General features: G+C 46.3%; 1 protein-coding gene across 2 annotated transcripts in view; it reads right to left on the reverse strand.

Annotated features, from left to right (window-relative positions):
• Positions 1 to 1,654: 1,654 nt before the first annotated feature.
• The window catches only part of CCDC81 (coiled-coil domain containing 81), a 96,427-nt gene continuing 79,700 nt past the window's right edge, over positions 1,655 to 18,381 (reverse strand). Inside the window, exons 13-16 of one of the 2 annotated variants that reach the window (XM_040340088.1) lie at positions 9,914 to 9,992; positions 6,141 to 6,367; positions 2,920 to 3,045; positions 1,655 to 2,229 (exon numbers count right to left, since the gene is read on the reverse strand). In XM_040340088.1, coding sequence (XP_040196022.1) covers positions 2,091 to 2,229; positions 2,920 to 3,045; positions 6,141 to 6,367; positions 9,914 to 9,992 — 571 coding nt within the window. In that variant the 3' untranslated portion in view covers positions 1,655 to 2,090. The remainder of the gene's footprint in view (positions 2,230 to 2,919; positions 3,046 to 6,140; positions 6,368 to 9,913; positions 9,993 to 18,381) is intronic. The other variant, XM_040340089.1, reaches the window with a different exon arrangement.

The following is an 18,381-nucleotide window of genomic DNA, read 5'->3' on the forward strand; positions in this document are numbered from 1 at the left end:
TAAAAAAGTTTATTTAACCGCCACTGGAATACATGAGTGAACAGTGGCAACACTTTAACCCCTTCATGCTGCATGTGACGGGAGGCACTTTGGGTGGGGGGCTTGTGAAACACAGTTTACCTTAAAGAGCTCTGGAAACCCATTTTCCAGCTCCCCCGTGGCCCTCTTATGTGTAAGTCACCCTGTGTGTAATAGGGGCACAGGGTGATGAGAACCTCCGTCGGGTCTGTCCTAACCAGACTCACCGTACAAACCAAGCCGGACTCTTCCTTTTACCCCTGTTATCCTGGGTTCTAAATGTGTGGTTTGATTTGAAAGAATGAAGGGACTCTTTCACTTGGGACAGTAATATTTCTGAACAATATCCCTCAAGAAATATATGAAGATGAATAATTCCACCTTTCAGACTGCTCCAATATTGTAGGAGTGTCTCAGACCTTTGTTAGATAGTTTGAGGTGGGGTTGGGGTTGTTTTTTAAGTGCCTGTATCCCATTGTTCTATTGTTTCTGTCTGCCTTGGGAGCAAACGATTATGGGATGTCGATGTGGATTAGCTGCTAGGGGGGGAATTTCTTCTGCAGCCCTGTCTGTGTGTCATGTTACTGAATGTAGTTTACCCCGCCCTGTGTCATTGTGCAAAGAGAGGGGGGGGGGGGGTTGTCCCCTGAATGTATATCTCTTTGTGCCTGTGTTTGAATAAACAGTCTTATGTTTCTTACCACCCTACACTAATGTCCTGATAAGTGACTGGGCGGGCTAAGGGATCTTGGATCGTGCTGGTACTGGGCAAGGGGAAGCTTATATGGCAGACATACTCCTTGAGTACGGGGGTCCGTCACACTGCACATTACTAATTGCAATTTTAATTAACCCCTTCACCGCCCAACCCCTTCACTGCCCCTCCCCCTTCACAATGGTTTTCTTTTGCATTGGTCTGAAATTCTAATCGATTGGAAAATTGGCTAATGGTTGTATTTGAAGTACGGCTAGAGAAAAAAATCGATTTGAATCATGAATCGAGTTGCGAGGTCAAATAGATTCAGATTTTCAGAAAATCGATTTGCTTGATTTTTTTTTCCCTTCAGGGTTTCGTGTCTGGAATGGCACTTGAACTTGACACTGGGAGCAGACGTGTGTGTCTGAGCTTCCCACCGGCACTAAGAATTCTCCTATTATTGCCCTCAAACACGACCCTCCTGTGTCCCTAGCCTGTCCGGCGTGTGTGCAGGGGAGAACTGTCAGTCAGCCGCCCGCGATCCTGGGAAAGAGCCGCGAGGACTAGGCCGAAGCCGCGGCCTCGCCTAAAAAATCCTGCCCGCAGCTCCTCAGGACTGGTCACGCGGTGGCCATTTTCTGGGCAGACATTTCAACACACCCTCTGGATGGTGCCCCTCCAGCCTCGGTAGCCTCTCCAGTCCAGGATATGCAAAGGAGGAAAAGGTACAGTGTGTAGTACATTAGACAGAATATATATATATATATATATAGTTTTGTTGATGCTCTTTAATTAATATATAATAAAAAAAAAAAAACGATTTGAATCGTAAATTGAGTTTTTTATTAAAAAAAGAATGGCAGATTTTTTTTTGGGGGGGGGGGATCACCCAGCTCTTATTTGAAGCCTCCATCGTTCGAATGAAGAAATCAAAGTTTATTTTGCCTATTTCAGTGAAACATTTATTTGTTAACACAATGTCGAAGTCCAATTGAACCGGTACTCAAGTATTAATGAGGAATAGAAGACTCTTTGCACATTGAACAAACCTTTATTTTGTTTTAGACAACAGACAATGTTTCATTCAAGTTGCTAATTTAGTTTTCACACCATTTTTCCTTTTTGATAAGGCACAATCTGTTTTCAGGGTCTCAGTACATATCCCAATAATCCCTCTACAGACCCAATTAGTTCTACTGACCGCTGCCACAGCCATAGAGGAGACAGAGGTAGGAGAGTGTTTTCAAGCTTCATAATCCAATGTAATTAGAATGCAGAACTGCTCATTTGAAATAACATGATTAGGACAGGAGGTACAAAGTGACAGTTACGCTTTATGAATAAACAAACATTACTGAGGAGCAGACCGCGGTGATCAAACCATCAGGCGGGATCCTGGGATATAGCGCGTCTCACACCAAACGTTGGTCTCTCCGCAGTTTGATGTTCGCTTCTTGCACTGGAAGCAGCGGCGATACTTCTCAAACTGATCTAGAAGAAGATCACTACTAGCCCTGGAGTAGAAGAAAAACAAAAATGTCAGGTTGCTTTGTAATATGGAAGTTGAGGATTTTGCCTTCTTTCTGAAAATGAAAGCTGTTGGTCTGCATTGTGTAAAAAGGCTGTTTGATCCTGTCTTCTCTGATCCTCCCCTTTTTCCACAGTCCCCAAACATTCTCCTGATAGAACAGAGCCTCGGGGACAAGCTGCACATGCTCAGTTTGGGGTGTATTGCTAGAGATTTTTTTCTTAGGAGAGTGCACATGATCAGCACTGTCCAGACAGAGGGTCAGGGATCATGCAGCCACATAGGACTGTCAGAGGAGAATGAAAACTCCTCCTACAAGCTTTAAGCAGACACTGATAGAAGTCACAAGACTGCTATATACAGTGCAACCTCAGTTTAAGAGTAACTTGGTTTGAGAGCGTTTTGATTTGCGAGCAATTTTTTTATTTTTAATTCTGACTCGGTTTTCGCAAGACAAGCAGAATTCAAGCTAAATAGGCCTGCAGTACCTCATTCGGCCTGAGGTACAGGGGCGCAGGAGCCGAGAAAAGCCGAACATTGGCCTGCAGTACTTCATTTGGCACGGGGGAGCAGAAAACGGGCCAAAGTGTCCTCGGGCCTTTTCGGACGTTTTTTCGGCGCTCTCTGAAAAAAGACACAAGTCCATCTAGTTCAACCATAGTGTGATTGGACTTACCGGATGAAGCGTACTTCCTCCTCCTCCTTCCGTCTTTTCAGCTCAAAGCTCTTGGACCAATCATCCTGCAACCCTCTCCGTAGTCTCTGCATCTTCTCAAACTGCACCGCTCTATCAGACAACAACCTACAGGAAGGCAAGAACAATTTTCTACAACAAGTGTATACTTTATAGTGAAATTAAGGCTTGGTTCACACTGCTGCGACCCCTAGGTTATGTGACTTCAACTTCAATGCGACTTTGGCGAATCATAAAACAGAGCGTTACACATGTTATTGAACTTACAAAACCCTCTGAAGTCGCAGCCAAAGTGGCAAAGATAAGATAAAGAAACAACTTCCTTGGGCCTTTGGTGATTTTAACATTGCAGTCTCTGGCACTCATGTTGCAAGGAAGATGCAGAAATGTAGTGCAGAAACAATTTTTTGCTGCACAAGTCATATTGAATTGAATGTTGTTATCCTCCGGAAGATTCATGACCAGGCCATTTTTTGCGATACGGCACTGTGTTACTTTAACTGACAATTGCGGGTGCGACGCTGTCCCCAAATAAAATGTATGTCCTTTTTTCACACAAATAGAGTTTTCTTTTGGTGGTATTATATAATCACACACATAGGTTGGAGTTTTTTCAACCTCACCTACTATGTATTTGATCACCTCTGCGGTTAGTGCCGATCCTGACCTCCCTGGGACCCCAAGCAAAATTCTGCTAAGGGGCCCTCTACCTGACCCGTGATGCCGTGAGCTATGTAAACCATTAGCCTTGTGCCCAGTGCCCACTAAATGCAGCCTTGTGCCCAGTGCCCACCAAATGCAGCCTTGTGCCCACCAAACACAGCCTTGTGCCCACCATGCAGCCTTGAGCCCAGTGCCCACCAAATGCAGCCTTGTGCCCAGTGCCCACCAAATGCAGCCTTGTGCCCACCAAACACAGCCTTGTGCCCAGTGCCCACCATGATGCAGCCTTGTGCCCACCAATGCAGCCTTGTGCCCACCAAATGCAGCCTTGTGCCCATTGCCCACCAAATGCAGCCTTGTGCCCACCAATGCAGACGTGTGCCCACCATGCAGCCTTGTGCCCACCAAATGCAGCCTTGTGCCCAGTGCCCACCATGATGCAGCCTTGTGCCCTCCAATGCAGCCTTGTGCCCACCATGATGCAGCCTTTTGCCCACCATGATGCAGCCTTGTGCCCAGTGCCCACCAAATGCAGCCTTATGCCCACCATTCAGCCTACCTGTGCAGGGGAGGAAAGGTGAGGAACATGAGAGCCGCCCAGATGATCAGCGCGCAGCGCAGGGAACACAGCGATAACAGCTTTAATTTCAATTGCCGTGTTCCCACCGCTCAACGTCATATACAGCCCCGCCCCCTGGCCAGGGAACTTTGATTGACAGAGCACCTGTCACCATGATTGGACGGGTAATCTGTCTATCAAAGTCTCGGGACAAGGAGGAGGGGCTGTATCTGACAGGGAGCAGCTGGGAACACGGCAATTGAAATGAAAACTGTTATCGCCGTGTTCCCTGCGTGCGCTGCGCTCTAAATATCCAGGCAGCTCTCTCTCTCTTGCCCTCCAAGATCGCTTGGAGAAGGACTTCCATTCCACCAGTGCCGCCCCTGCACCCACGAAGGGGAGGCGGGGCCTCGAGTAATTTGCAGGTCCCTACGCACCTTGCGTAGTGAGCGTATAGGGCGAGTCGGCTCTGTCTGCAGTTATTATTTACTGCGCTATAAACAAAAAAAAGAGCGACAATTTTGAAAAAAGAAGAACATTTTTTTTTTCTGCTATAAAACACATCCAATAAAAAAAAATCAAATTTCTTTATAGATTTAGGCCAACATGTATTCTGCTACATATTTTTGGCGAAAAGAATTCCAATACTGTCATTGCGCGTGACAGTGCCGCTGTTGTGGCGAGAAATGCCCCCCGTTGAATAATGCCCGCCCGGTACTGCATAGGCACAGGGCTTGTGCAGTACGGAGCCGCCAAAATTACCCGAACATCGTAATTTAGGATTAGCTGTACACGGCGCCTGCGCACAAAAGACGACATTGTGCCACACGCTCCCGATGCTTGTGCAACTCTGCAAGGGGCGGATGTATTCATGATGGGAGCGTGTGAGGGGCGGATGGCAACAGAAGGGGGCGCATTTTCTAATGATGGGCAGTGCTGCTAAGATGGGGGCGGAATTTGTCACGAAACTTAAGCACATCTCCTAAACAAATATATCTCTGCTATTCTTCCTACACTGGTTGCCCTTAACTTGTGTAGGAAGAATATCAGAGATATATTTGTTTAGAGGTCTTTGAGTTTCGTGACAAATTCCGCCCCCCTCTTAACAGCACTGCCCATCATTACAAAATGCACCCCCTTCTGTTGCCATCCGCCCCTCACACGCTCCCATCATGAACAAGTCCGCCCCTTGCAGAGTTGCATGAGCATCAGGAGCGTATTCCAATGTTTGTCAGCTTTCGAAGGCTCCGTAGCTTGCGTAGTAGGGGGGCGGGCATTATTCGACAAGGGGCATTTCTCATCAGAACTCCGCCACTCCCCTCTCCTGCTGCTTGCATAACACTAGCCTGTATACATCAGCACTGGGACTTTTCAGATACCAAACAGCCACAAACTGTTCGAAAAAAGGATAACAATTTTTTCTTTCTCCATAAAAACTGATAACGCCATTAAAAACAACACAGTATCATAGTAATTTTTGTGGTCAAAAAATGGCTTCATGTAAATTCTCCTGCTCTGACATGTTTCGTCTCTGCAGCTTCTTCAGGGAGAGTTAGTTACATGAAGCTTAGACTATACAGAAATAGTGCAAACTTTGTGTAACTAACTCTCCCTGAAGAAGCCGCAGAGGCAAAACATGTCGGAGCAGGAGCATTTACGTGACCACAAGAATTAGAAGTGTTAAAAAGGTTGAGAAAAGCTGCTCTAGATAGTAGTGACTATTCTTTGAAATTAATTCAGAACAAGTAAGTGAAGAGCTCTGTGGGAGGAGCCTACTATTTTATTTGTCTGACTGAGTTACACATGGCATTACTGGTCAGACTTAGATGTAGAGAAGTCACCATAGAAGCACCAGAAAGATATTAGAAGCCAGGAGTAAATGCAACCGCCTGCATCTACCTAAATCTGAAATCCCAATTTTAAGTGGGCTGGCCCTTCAAAGCAGCTTTATGTTGTACTGTGAAAGGAAAATTGTACTTACAGCTCTTTAGTAGAGTGCAGCATGTCTGACTCCTTCCTCTGCTGCACCAGATCATTGAGTACAGCCAAGCGTTTACGTTCTGCGGCAGTTTGCAGCTGGTGCTTAGAGACCTCCTGGGCCCGCCTCTTCTTTTCTGCCAGCTTTTCATTGGTCATATCATTCAGTCCAAATACCGGCTCTGTAATTTTGGGTTCAGGAGGGGGCGCAAAGCCTGGTTTCATTTTGACCTGTAACAATGACAATGACTTTGTGTGAACATTTGAACCAATACTATATTATGTCATATGGTTCCCATACAATGGTGGTGCTCGGCATTGGTGTGCGCAGATTATAGCATTAGGGTGTGCACCCCAAAGCTCAAACACATATGCGTGTGTGTGCATGTGTATGTATACTAACAGTGTTTGTAGAGCAATGGACGGTGTCAGTAGGGCATAGATTGGTGTCAGTACGGCAGTGGACAGTGTAAGTAGATTTAATTTTTATTATTACATTTTTTATATTTTTTTACATTTTGTATATATTTTTTATATATTTTTTTATAATTGTTTTATATAATTTTTTAGGAGACCCGCTAGGGGGCTTTGTTGAAATATCAGGGGTCTAAACAGAGAGAATCTTCCCCATATGGGGCGATTAGGGTGTGCCCTGGCACACCCTGGGCCGGATTCATAAAGAAGATACGACGGCGTATCTCCTGATACACCGTCGTATCTCGGAGTCCGGCCGTAGATTCCGCATAGATCTCCATAACATCCGCCAGGTGTAAGTGACTTACACCGTCGGATCTTAGGCTGCAATTCCAGGCCGGCCGCTAGGTGGCGCTTCAGTATTATTACGCGAGGAATATGCAAATGGAAAGTTACGCCGATTCAGAAACGAACGACCGCCGCGCTTTTTTTTTATGTCGTTTGCGTTCGGCTTTTTCCGGCGTATAGTTACCCCTGCTATATGAGGGGTAGCTAATGTTAAGTATGGCCGTCGTTCCCGCGCCGAGTTTTGAATTTTTTACGTCGTTTGCGTAAGTCGTTCGCGAATACGGATGGACGTAATTTACGTTCACGTCGAAAGCATGACGTTTTGCCGACGTCATTTGGAGCATGCGCACTGGGATTCAGTCGCGGCCGGGGCGCATGCGCAGTTCGTTCGGCGCGGGAACGCGCTTGATTTAAATGTTATACGCCCCCTACCTGCGGAATTTGAATTCCGCCAGGGGATTTACGCTACGCCGGCTCAACTTTACAGGCAAGTGCTTTGTGAATAAAGCACTTGCCTGAAAAACTTGCGCCGGCGTGACGTAAATGAGATACGTTACGCCAGCAGAAAGATCCACTGATCTTTCTGAATCTGGCCCCCTGTGCGCACGCCTATGGTGCTCGGCTCCAGTCCACATTACCTTCTTAGAAATAATGTTTTCCTCATTACTAGGAAGAAGAAATACTGTATTAGAGAAAACTCTGTTGAAAGAAATATGGGGACTCATTTCAAGTCAGTGACTCAGAATGTACTAAAGTTAATGGATAAGCATGACAGCCAGGCAAACAGCAATTTCAGAACAACCCATCAATAGCAGCTCACATAGTTCTCTTTAACCAGTGTAAGAGAACAAGGCAAATGATTTCACCTCTAGAAATATTGCATGGTTAACGCATGGTTTTGTAGGGTCAGAGTTGAGCATCACTGTATACAAGTATGGTTTGCAGCGCTACTAGATTTCACCAGTAGGTGGCACTGCAGGTAAATTTTGAAATCACCTTCCGATCCCATTAACCACTTGCCCACCGGGTTAATTCTGGCACTTCTCTCCTTCATGTGAAAATCACAATTTTTTTGCTAGAAAATTAATCAGAACCCCCAAACATTATATATTTTTTTTTAGCAGACATCTTAGGGAATAAAATGGCAGTCATTGCAATACTTTTTGTCACACCGTATTTGCGCAGCGGTCTTACAAGCGCACTTTTTTTGGATAAAAATCACTTTTTTGAATTAAAAAATAAGACAACAATACATTTTGCCCAATTTTTTTATATATTGTGAAAGATAATGTTACGCCGAGTAAAATGATACCCAACATGTCACGCTTAAAAATTGCGCCCGCTCGTGGCATGGCGTCAAACTTTTACCCTTAAAAATCTCGATAGGCGACGTTTAAAAAATTCTACAGGTTGCATTTTTTGAGTTGCAGAGTAGGTCTAGGGCTAGAATTATTGCTCTCACTCTAACGATCGCGGCGATACCTCACTTGTGTGGTTTGAATACCGTTTTCATATGCGGGCGCTACTCGCGTATGCGTTTGCTTCTGCGCTCGAGCTCGTCGGGATGGGGCGCTTTAAAATTTTTTTTTTGGGTTTTCTTATTTATTTTTATTTAGTTTTATAATTTTTTACACTGAAATAAAAAAAAAAAAAATTGATCACTTTTATTCCTATTACAAGGAATGTAAACATCCCTTGTAATAGAAAAAAGCATGACAGGTCCTCTTAAATATGAGATCTGGGGTCAAAAAGACCTCAGATCTCATAATTAGACTTAAATGCAAAAAAAAATGTCATTTTTTCAAATGACAAAAAAAAAAATGTTTCTTTAAGAGGCTGGGCGGGACTGACGTTTTGACGTCACTTCCGCCCAGCAGAGCTATGAGGACGGGTGAAGGAGATTTCTCCTTCAGTCCCGTCCCCGCTCAGCTGCCGGACACATCCGATCCCCTCTGCCGCTACCGACGGCTCCGGTAAGCGGCGGAGGGCGCGGGAGAGCGGCGGGAGGGGGGGGGCCCCTCTCCCGCCACCGATAACGGCGATCTCGCGGCGAATCCGCCGCGGAGACCGCCGTTATCGTGTACACCACCGCCCCCTGAAAAGATGAATATCTCGGTTGTGGCAGCAGCTGCTGCCGTTATCGAGATATTCAACTTTAAAAACAGGACGTCTTTTTGACATGGGGCGGTGGTCAAGAGGTTAAAGAGGAGTTCCACCTAAAAATGGAACATCCTCTTAACCCACTCCTCGCCCCCTTACATGCCACATTTGGCATGTCATTTTTGTTTTCCTTCCGCTGAGGGGCTGGAAAGGCGATTAGCTTAATCGCCTTTTCACAGCCCCAACACTGTAGGCGAGCGCCTGTCCAATCGTACGGCGCCGCTCGCGCATGCGCAGTGCCGCTCGCGCATGCGCAGTGGCTGCCGCCGGCCGTGAAGCCGAAAGCTGTCACTGCCGGGTGCCCACACTAAGAATGAAGACGCCGGCCGGCGAGGGGGGGCGAGGAGCGGAGCCCCGGCCGGCGCGTCGCTGGAGCCCGTGGAGCAGGTAAGTGTCTGTTTATTAAAAGCCAGCAGCTACACTTTTTGTAGCTGCTGACTTTTAATAAACTTAAAAAAATGGGTGGAAAACCCCTTTAAAAGCTGTTATTCCTCTCATTCCCTTATTCATATACAGGACCAACTTTAGAAATGGTGGGGCCCATACAGTCTGCCTGACAGCCCCCCCATGCAGCCTGCCTGAGAAGGGACAGGGATTAGGGACTTCAAATACACAAATAATCCCACCAGCTGCGCCTCCAAGTAATTAAATAAAAGGTTAATCGTCAGGGGCCAAGAATAGAGGGGACTGTGTACTCATTTTTGGAGCAAAGCGGAGTAATCCTCCATGCTGCGGATCCCGACAATTAAAGTTCCGGCTTGCCCTGATGAATTCATATAGCGGACGAGGGTGGAAATTTAAAGGAGAAGTACAGCCAAAGCTCTGCGGATATTTATAATATCAGTCCGGAATTACCTGCGTGTCCAGGGCGCTCTTGTAAGACAACATCAGTTCATTCTTCCCTCTTAGATATTTTGATCTTTGAGCTGCCAGTCTATAGAAAACAACACAGCCATATAAAGAAATATTCATTCCAAAACTGCATCAAAAATTTTTTGAAAAGGATGAACAGATTTTTTTTTTTATACCAGGTCTTTACAGTATATAGCGCAAAAAAATTACATAGTGCGGTTGATTTACTAACGGCAAAAAGACTGTTGCACTCTGTAAGAGCAGTTGTTCCAGAGCTTAGTAAATGAGGTAAACCCACCCAATCATATGCAAGGAAAAGAAAAAAGAAAAACAGCATTTTTGCTTGCACATGATTGGATGATGGAAGTCAGCAGAGCTTCTGCTCATTTACTAAGCTCTGGAGCAACTGCTCTTGCAGTGTGCAACTGCAATGTGCAAAATGCACAGGGCCAGATTCACAGTCAGCGGCGTAATTTTGTGCGGGCGTAACGTATCCGCTTTACGCTACGCCTCCGCAACTTAGACGGGCAAGTGCTGTATTCTCAAAGCACTTGCTCCGTAAGTTGCGGCGGCGTAGCGTAAATCGGCCGGCGTAAGCCCGCCAAATTCAAATTTGGATCAGGGGGGCGTGTTTTATGTAAATCTACTGTGACCCGACGTGATTGACGTTTTTGCCGAACGGCGCATGCGCCGTCCGTGGAATTTCCCAGTGTGCATTGCTCCAAAGTACGCCGCAAGGACGTCATTGGTTTCGACGTGAACGTAAATGACGTCCAGCCCCATTCACGGACGACTTACGCAAACGACGTAACTTTTTTAAATTTTGACGCGAGAACGACGGCCATACTTCACATTGGTACGCCGCACTTATGCCTCATATAGCAGGGGCAACTATACGCCGGGAAAAGCCTAACGTAAACGTCGTAACTTTACTGCGTCGGTCGGGCGTACGTTCGTGAATTTGCGTATCTAGCTAATTTGCATACTCGACGCGGAATTCGACGGAAGCGCCACCTAGCGGTCAGAAAAAATATGCAGTTACGATCCCACGGTGTAAGAGACTTACGCCTGTCGGATCTAATGGATATCTATCCGTAACTGATTCTAAGAATCAGGCGCATAGATACGACGGCTCGGATTAGGACTTACGACGGCGTACATGGCGCTGCGCCGTCGTAAGTCCTTTCTGAATCTGGGCCACAGTCTATATTCCTTTAGTAAATCAACCCTATAGTGCTATACATACGATTCATGACCCATCACTCCCTGCCTTTGAGGAGCTTACAATCCAAGGTCCCTATCTCTCTAAGTACATGTACAAATATTCTAGGGCTAACTTGGACAGGAGCTAATTCACCTACCAGCATGTCTTTGGAGTGTCGGAGGAAACCTGAGTACCCGGAGGAAACCCACACAAGGACAGGAAGCAAATGCAAACTCTACACAGAACAGATGATCACGAGTTCCTATAGGGAAATCAGAGCCTTCCTCTTTCTGCTGTTGATTGCTTTAGTGATAAATAAACATCTATACATAGAATTGAGAACCGCCTTCCTCCTGCTGGTGATCCCTCTAGTGATTAACCACTTCAGCCCCAAAAGAATTTACCCCCTTCCTGACCAGAGCGCGTTTTGCGATTTGGCACTGCGTCAATTTAACTGACAATTGCGCGGTCGTGCGTCATTGCACCCAAACAAAATTGACGTCCTTTTTTTCTCGCAAATAGAGCTTTCTTTTGGTGGTTTTGATCACCTCTGCGGTTTTTATTTTTTGCGCTATAAACAAAAAAAGAGCAACAATTTTGAAAAAAAATTCAATATTTTTTTCTTTTTGCTATAATAAATATCCCCAAAATATATATAAAACATTTTTTTTCCCTCAGTTTAGGCCGATACGTATTCTTCTACATATTTTTGTTAAAAAAATCGCAATAAGCGTTTATTGATTGGTTTGCACAAAATTGATAGCGTCTACAAAATAGGGGATAGATTTATGGCATTTTTTAAAATATTTTTTTTTATTAGTAATGGCGGCGATCTGCGATTTTTATCGTGACTGCGACATTATGGAGCAGGGGTCATCAACCCATGGGCCGCGGCCCACTGCCGGGCTGTGGCCTGTTCACAGCTGGGCCGCGAAGGCTGCACTATCTGACGAGCCGCGGGGGAGCGAGCAGAGAGATTACATCATCTCTCACCGCCCGTTCGAATCACCGCTGTTCCATTCTCACAGTGGGGGCGCTATACTGAGGCGAGCGAGCAGGGGGATGAGATCATCTCTCACTGCCCGCCCGCATCACTGCTCCTCCGCCGACACAGAGCAGAACACTGATACACTGCTGGAGGTGAAGCAGAGAGATGAGATCATCTCTCACTACCCGCGCCCCCAACTACCGCTGTTCTCACTACTCCAGGCTTGCCTCTGAACTAATGCGCACACCTGTGCTGCCACCACTGCAGTGCCAATCTTCATGTGGTGGCAGGTGACAATCCACATCTGCTGGCAGGTGACGTGGCAAATGACAAGCTGCATCTGATGGCAGGTGACGTGGCAAGTGACAATCCAAATCTGCTGGCAGGTGACGTGGCAAGGGATAAAATGCATTTGGTGGAAGGCGACGTGGCAAGTGACAATCCAAATCTGGTGGCAGGTGACGTGGAAAGGGATAAAATGCATCTGGTGGAAGGCGACGTGGCAAGTGACAATCCAAATCTGGTGGCAGGTGACGTGGAAAGGGATAAAATGCATCTGGTGGAAGGCGACGTGGCAAGTGACAATCCAAATCTGGTGGCAGGTGATGTGGAAAGGGATAAAATGCATCTGGTGGAAGGCGACGTGGCAAGTGACAATCCAAATCTGGTGGCAGGTGACGTGGCAAGGGACAAAATGCCTCTTGGGTCAGGCGATGTGGCAAGTGACAATCCAAATCTGGTGGCAGGGATGATTGAAGCTCCAACACCAGCCTTTGCCCCGATAAATTGCCGGTGAAAAGCCGCATACCCCCCCCCCCCCGGACCTTGGCACAACTTTCTTCAACAACCCCCGGTCCCCGATGCCAAAAAGGTTGGGGACCACTGTTATGGAGGACACATAGGACACTATTTTGGGACCATTGTAATTTATACAGCGATCAGTGCTATATGAGAATGCACTGATTACTGTGTAAATGACACTGGCCCAGATTCAAGAAGCAATTGCCTCTGCGTAACCATAGTTACGCAGCGCAATTGCTTACTTGCGCAGTAGTAAAGACTTCTCCTGATTCAGAGAGCTCGTTACGCCGACTGCAGCCTAAGATATGCGTGGCATAAGGCTCTTATGCCCGCATATCTTAGGCTGCATTCTTACGCAGGCCGCTAGGTGGCGTTCCCGTTGTGGTCAGCGTATAGTATGCAAATTGCATACTAACGCCGATTCACAACGTTACGCGAGCCCTGCGTACGCAGTTTACGTAGTTTGTGTACATCGGGTTTCGCGTAAGGCTGCACATGCTAAAAGCAGGGGCAGCCAATGCTAAGGATACCCGTCGTTCCCGCGTCGCGAGGTTTAAATTTTACGTCGTTTGCGTAAGTGAATCGTGAATGGCGCTGGACGCTATTCACGTTCACTTTGAAGCAAATGACGTCCTTGCGACGTCATTTACCGCAATGCACGTCGGGAAAGTTTCCCGAAGGAGCATGCGCTCTACGCTCGGCGCGGGAACGCGCCTAATTTAAATGATTCCCGCCCCCTATGGGATCATTTACATTAGGCGCCCTTACGCAGGGCATTTTTGAGGAGCGCCCACGCAAATTACGTGGCTACTGCTTTATGAATGAAGCGTAGCGCAAATAATTTGCGTAGGCGCAGGGTAAAAAGGGTACACTGCGCCTCCATAAGGAGCGCGCAGCTGTACCTGAATCTAGCCCACTGGTAGGAAAGGGGTTAAACATTGGGGGGGTGATCAAGGGGTTAAGTGTGTCCTAGGGAGTGATTCTAACTGTGGGGGGGATGGGCTACCACTGACATTACAGCGATCACTGCTCCCGATGACAGGGAGCAGTAGATCACTGTCCTGTCACTAGGCAGAACAGGGAGATGCCTTGGGGTGGATTTACTAAAGGGAAACAGACTGGGCACTTTGTAAGTGCAATTGCTCTCATATACCCCAGAGCTTAGTGAATGTGGTGAAGCTCTGCTGATTTCCCTCATTCAATCATGTGTGTTTTTATGTTCATTGCACCTGATTGGATATTCTTTACAAAGTGAAACTTCACCACATTCACTTTGTTCTGGGGAAAAATAGTGCAACTGTACTTGCAAGTGCACAAGTCTACACTAGGGTGACCACATTTCCAAACTACCATTCAGGGACACCCTTCTTTCCCAAAAATCAGCTTGTGGTGTAACGAATCACAGCACAGTGATTGGACACAAGAGGCAGGATTTATGATTTCTCCAATCACAAGCAGGGGGCGGGATTGTGCTCCTCCAGGCATTCCCGGCCAGGACAGGTACCGTCAGTGAGTAAAGTGGTGATGTGGCGCCCTTTTTTGGGGGTATCAGATTGGCCGTGGGGGGTTGCCGTGTCAGTTTCATTCAGGGACACTGTATTGTCCTGGAATGAATGTGCCCGGGACAGACCTACAAAATGCGGGACTGTCCCGGGCAATCCGGGACACGTGGTCACCCTAGTCTATACGCCTTTGGTAAATCAGCCCCAAAATGTTTCTTCTGTAATAAAGGATTCTTACCTTCATCTTTGCAGTTTTCCTATTTGCCTTTAGAAAATCAACCCCAGTATGTCTCCTCTGTAATAAAATACCCATCAGCTTGCAATCTTTTTAGGGCCACTTTAAATAAAGCAGAAAAACTTTGAATGCAAAACTTTTTTTCAGGCTCGTTCTTTGTCAGAACTTGGGGGGTTATTCTGAGAAAGGGGTTAAAGGAAATTCTGCTATTGTCAGTCATATGAATGACCCCTTATAACGGCTGAATATGTACAAAAAGAGGTCGTGTGCATCATGCTGGGGGGCACTTCATCTGACCCGCTATAAATATCAGCGGGGAAATTCTTTAGAAGTGTAAGAAGGGATGAGGGGCAGATTGTCGTTCCTAAGCATTTCGCAGCAGCAGAACAGATCTTTAAAACTCCGGAAAACATAAAACTGAGCAGGTTATATGCAGAAGATGAAGAAGAGGGGTAATTGGAACTGTATTCCTGTCCTATGGCCATGTATGTTGGCTGTAAGGGTGACAGAATCCCCACTTACAAATGAAAATGCCGGTATTTAGGGATATTAGTATTTTCAGTAAAATCACCTAATTTTATCGTTTACTCACTAATTTGCCTGCAATCCCCGTACATTAGAAGACAGTCACTGACCCAGTGCTACACAAATGCTACTTTACTTATATATGCTTTGGCAAAATAAAAATAGGCAGTTTATTTCTGAAATACATCCACATTATCCCATGTCTCATCCCTTTAACCACTTGCTTACTGGGCACATAGGGCCAGATTCACAAAAGGGATACGACGGCGTATCTGCTGATACGCCGTCTTATCTCTGTTTGTATCTATGCGACTGATTCATAGAATCAGTTACGCATAGATATCCCTAAGATCCGACAGGTGTAATTGTTTTACACTGTCAGATCTTAGGATGCAGTACCGCGGCCGCCACTGGGGGGATTTTGCGTCGTAAACCAGCGTCGGGTATGCAAATTAGCAGTTACGGCGATCCACAAAAATTTTTCCCGTCGTTACGTCGCCGCAAGTGTTAGTTTGCCGTCGCAAAGATAGGGCACCTTTTACAAAGTGTAAACTTAGTACACCATGTAAAAGTATACCCGTCTTTCCCGTGTTGCTTTCGATTTTTTTTAAAATATTTTATTTTTCCCGGCGCAAGTCTTTTTTACCCATCGCAATTCACAAAACGTTGGCGCGTCGTAACCTCGCGCAAAGCACGTCGGGAAATTTGCGACGGGAGCATGCGCAGTACGTCCGGCGCGGGAGCGCGCCTAATTTAAATGGGACTCGCCCCATTCGATTGGGCCCGCCTTGCACCGGACGGATTTAGGATACACCGCCGCAAATTTCCAGGCAAGTGGATCGGGCACTTAGCCAGAAAATTTGCGGCGGTGTAACCTAAATCGGTTACGTTACGCTGCGCCGCCTGGCTGTGAATCTGGCCCATATACCCCCCTCCTGCCCAGGTGAAATTTCAGCTTCCGGCACTGCGTCGCTTTAACTGACAATTGCGCAGTCGTGCGACGTGGTTCCCAAACAAATTAGATGTCCTTTTTTCCCCACAAGTAGAGCTTTCTTTTGGTGGTACTTGATCACCTCTGCAGATTTTATTTTTTGCGCTATAAACAAAAAAAAAGCATACATTTTGAAAAAAGATTCAATATTTTTTACTTGTTGCTATAATAAATAGCCCATTTATTAAAAAAAAACGTTTTTTATCTCAGTCTAGGTCAAAACGTATTATTCTACATATTTTTGGTAAAAAAAAAAAAAAAATCGCAATAAGCGTATGGTTTGCGCAAAAGTTATATAGCCAGATTCAAGTAGGGCGCCGCATCTTTAAGGCGGCGTAGCGTATCGTATTTACGCTACGCCGCCTTAAGTCAGAGAGGCAAGTACTGTATTCACAAAGTACTTGCCTCCTAACTTACGGCGGCATAGCGTAAATGGGGCCGGCGTAAGCGCGCCTAATTCAAATGAGGATGGGGTCGTGTTTTATGTTAATGTGTGGTGACCCAACGTGATTGACGTTTTTTACGAGCGGCGCATGCGCCGTCCGTGTACATATCCCAGTGTGCATTGCTCCAAAGTACGCCGCAAGAACGTATTGGTTTCGACGTGAACGTAAATTACGTCCAGCCCCATTCACGGACGACTTACGCAAACAACGTAAAATTTTCAAATTTTGACGTGGGAACGACGGCCATACTTAACATTGACTAGGCCCCTTATTCCTCCTGATTTGTCCCTCATTTTGGTCTGATCTATAAAGATGTATATAAAATGCACTTTGTATCTATCAAAAACCACTGCTGCGGTGCACACCCTGCTTGCTCTGTGATCGCTGTGTCCTTCAGACACAGCTGATCACAGACTGAGGTAAAGGGCCAATCACAGTGGTGCTTTACCATGTGATCAGCTGTGTCCAATCACAGCTAATCACAATGTAAACACACATGCCTGATATCGGCATTCCTTTCCTCACACATTGTCACAGCGTGAGGGGAGGAGAGCTGGTAACCGGAAAGTGTGAAAGGGGACATCTACACTGATAATCAGGGCACTGTTCATCAGTGTCCTGATTATCAGTGCTGCCAATCAGTGCCTCCTATCAGTGCTGCCTATCAGTGACCATCAGTGATGCCTATCAGTGCCACCTATCAATGCTGCATATTAACACAAGCATCATCAGTGCCTCCTCAATAAGGATGAGCTCAGGCGTGTTCGCAACTCTACGTGCCCGCACCCATCAGGAACTCGAAACTGCACAGTGCTAATTGCAGGCAGTGAGACATTTCCCGGTCCGCAGCTGCACAGATCGGGAAATGTCTCACTACCTATAATTAGCGTTGTGCAGATTGGGAAATATCTCACTAACTGTGATTAGCACTGTGCAGATCGGGAAATGTCTCACTACCTATAATTAGCGTTGTGCAGATCGGGAAATGTCTCACTACCTGTGATTAGCGCTGTGCAGATCGGGAAATGTCTCACTACCTATAATTAGCACTGTGCAGATCGGGAAATGTCTCACTACCTATGATTAGCACTGTGCAGATCGGGAAATGTCTCACTACCTATAATTAGCGTTGTGCAGATCGGGAAATGTCTCACTACCTGTGATTAGCGCTGTGCAGATCGGGAAATGTCTCACTACCTATAATTAGCGTTGTGCAGATCGGGAAATGTCTCACTACCTATGATTAGCGCTGTGCAGATCGGGAAATGTCTCACTACCTATAATTAGCGTTGTGCAGATCGGGAAATGCCTCACTACCTATGATTAGCGCTGTGCAGATCGGGAAATGTCTCACTACCTGTGATTAGCGCTGTGCAGATCGGGAAATGTCTCACTACCTATAATTAGCACTGTGCAGATCGGGAAATGTCTCACTACCTATAATTAGCGTTGTGCAGATCGGGAAATGTCTCACTACCTATGATTAGCGCTGTGCAGATCGGGAAATGTCTCACTACCTATAATTAGCGTTGTGCAGATCGGGAAATGCCTCACTACCTATGATTAGCGCTGTGCAGATCGGGAAATGTCTCACTACCTGTGATTAGCGCTGTGCAGATCGGGAAATGTCTCACTACCTGTGATTAGCGCTGTGCAGATCGGGAAATGTCTCACTACCTATGATTAGCGTTGTGCAGATTGGGAAATGTCTCACTACCTATGATTAGCGCTGTGCAGATCAGGAAATGTCTCACTACCTATGATTAGCGCTGTGCAGAT

The sequence above is a fragment of the Rana temporaria genome, chromosome 2 (genome assembly GCF_905171775.1).
Source record: "Rana temporaria chromosome 2, aRanTem1.1, whole genome shotgun sequence".
NCBI classification, from domain to species: Eukaryota; Metazoa; Chordata; class Amphibia; order Anura; family Ranidae; genus Rana; species Rana temporaria.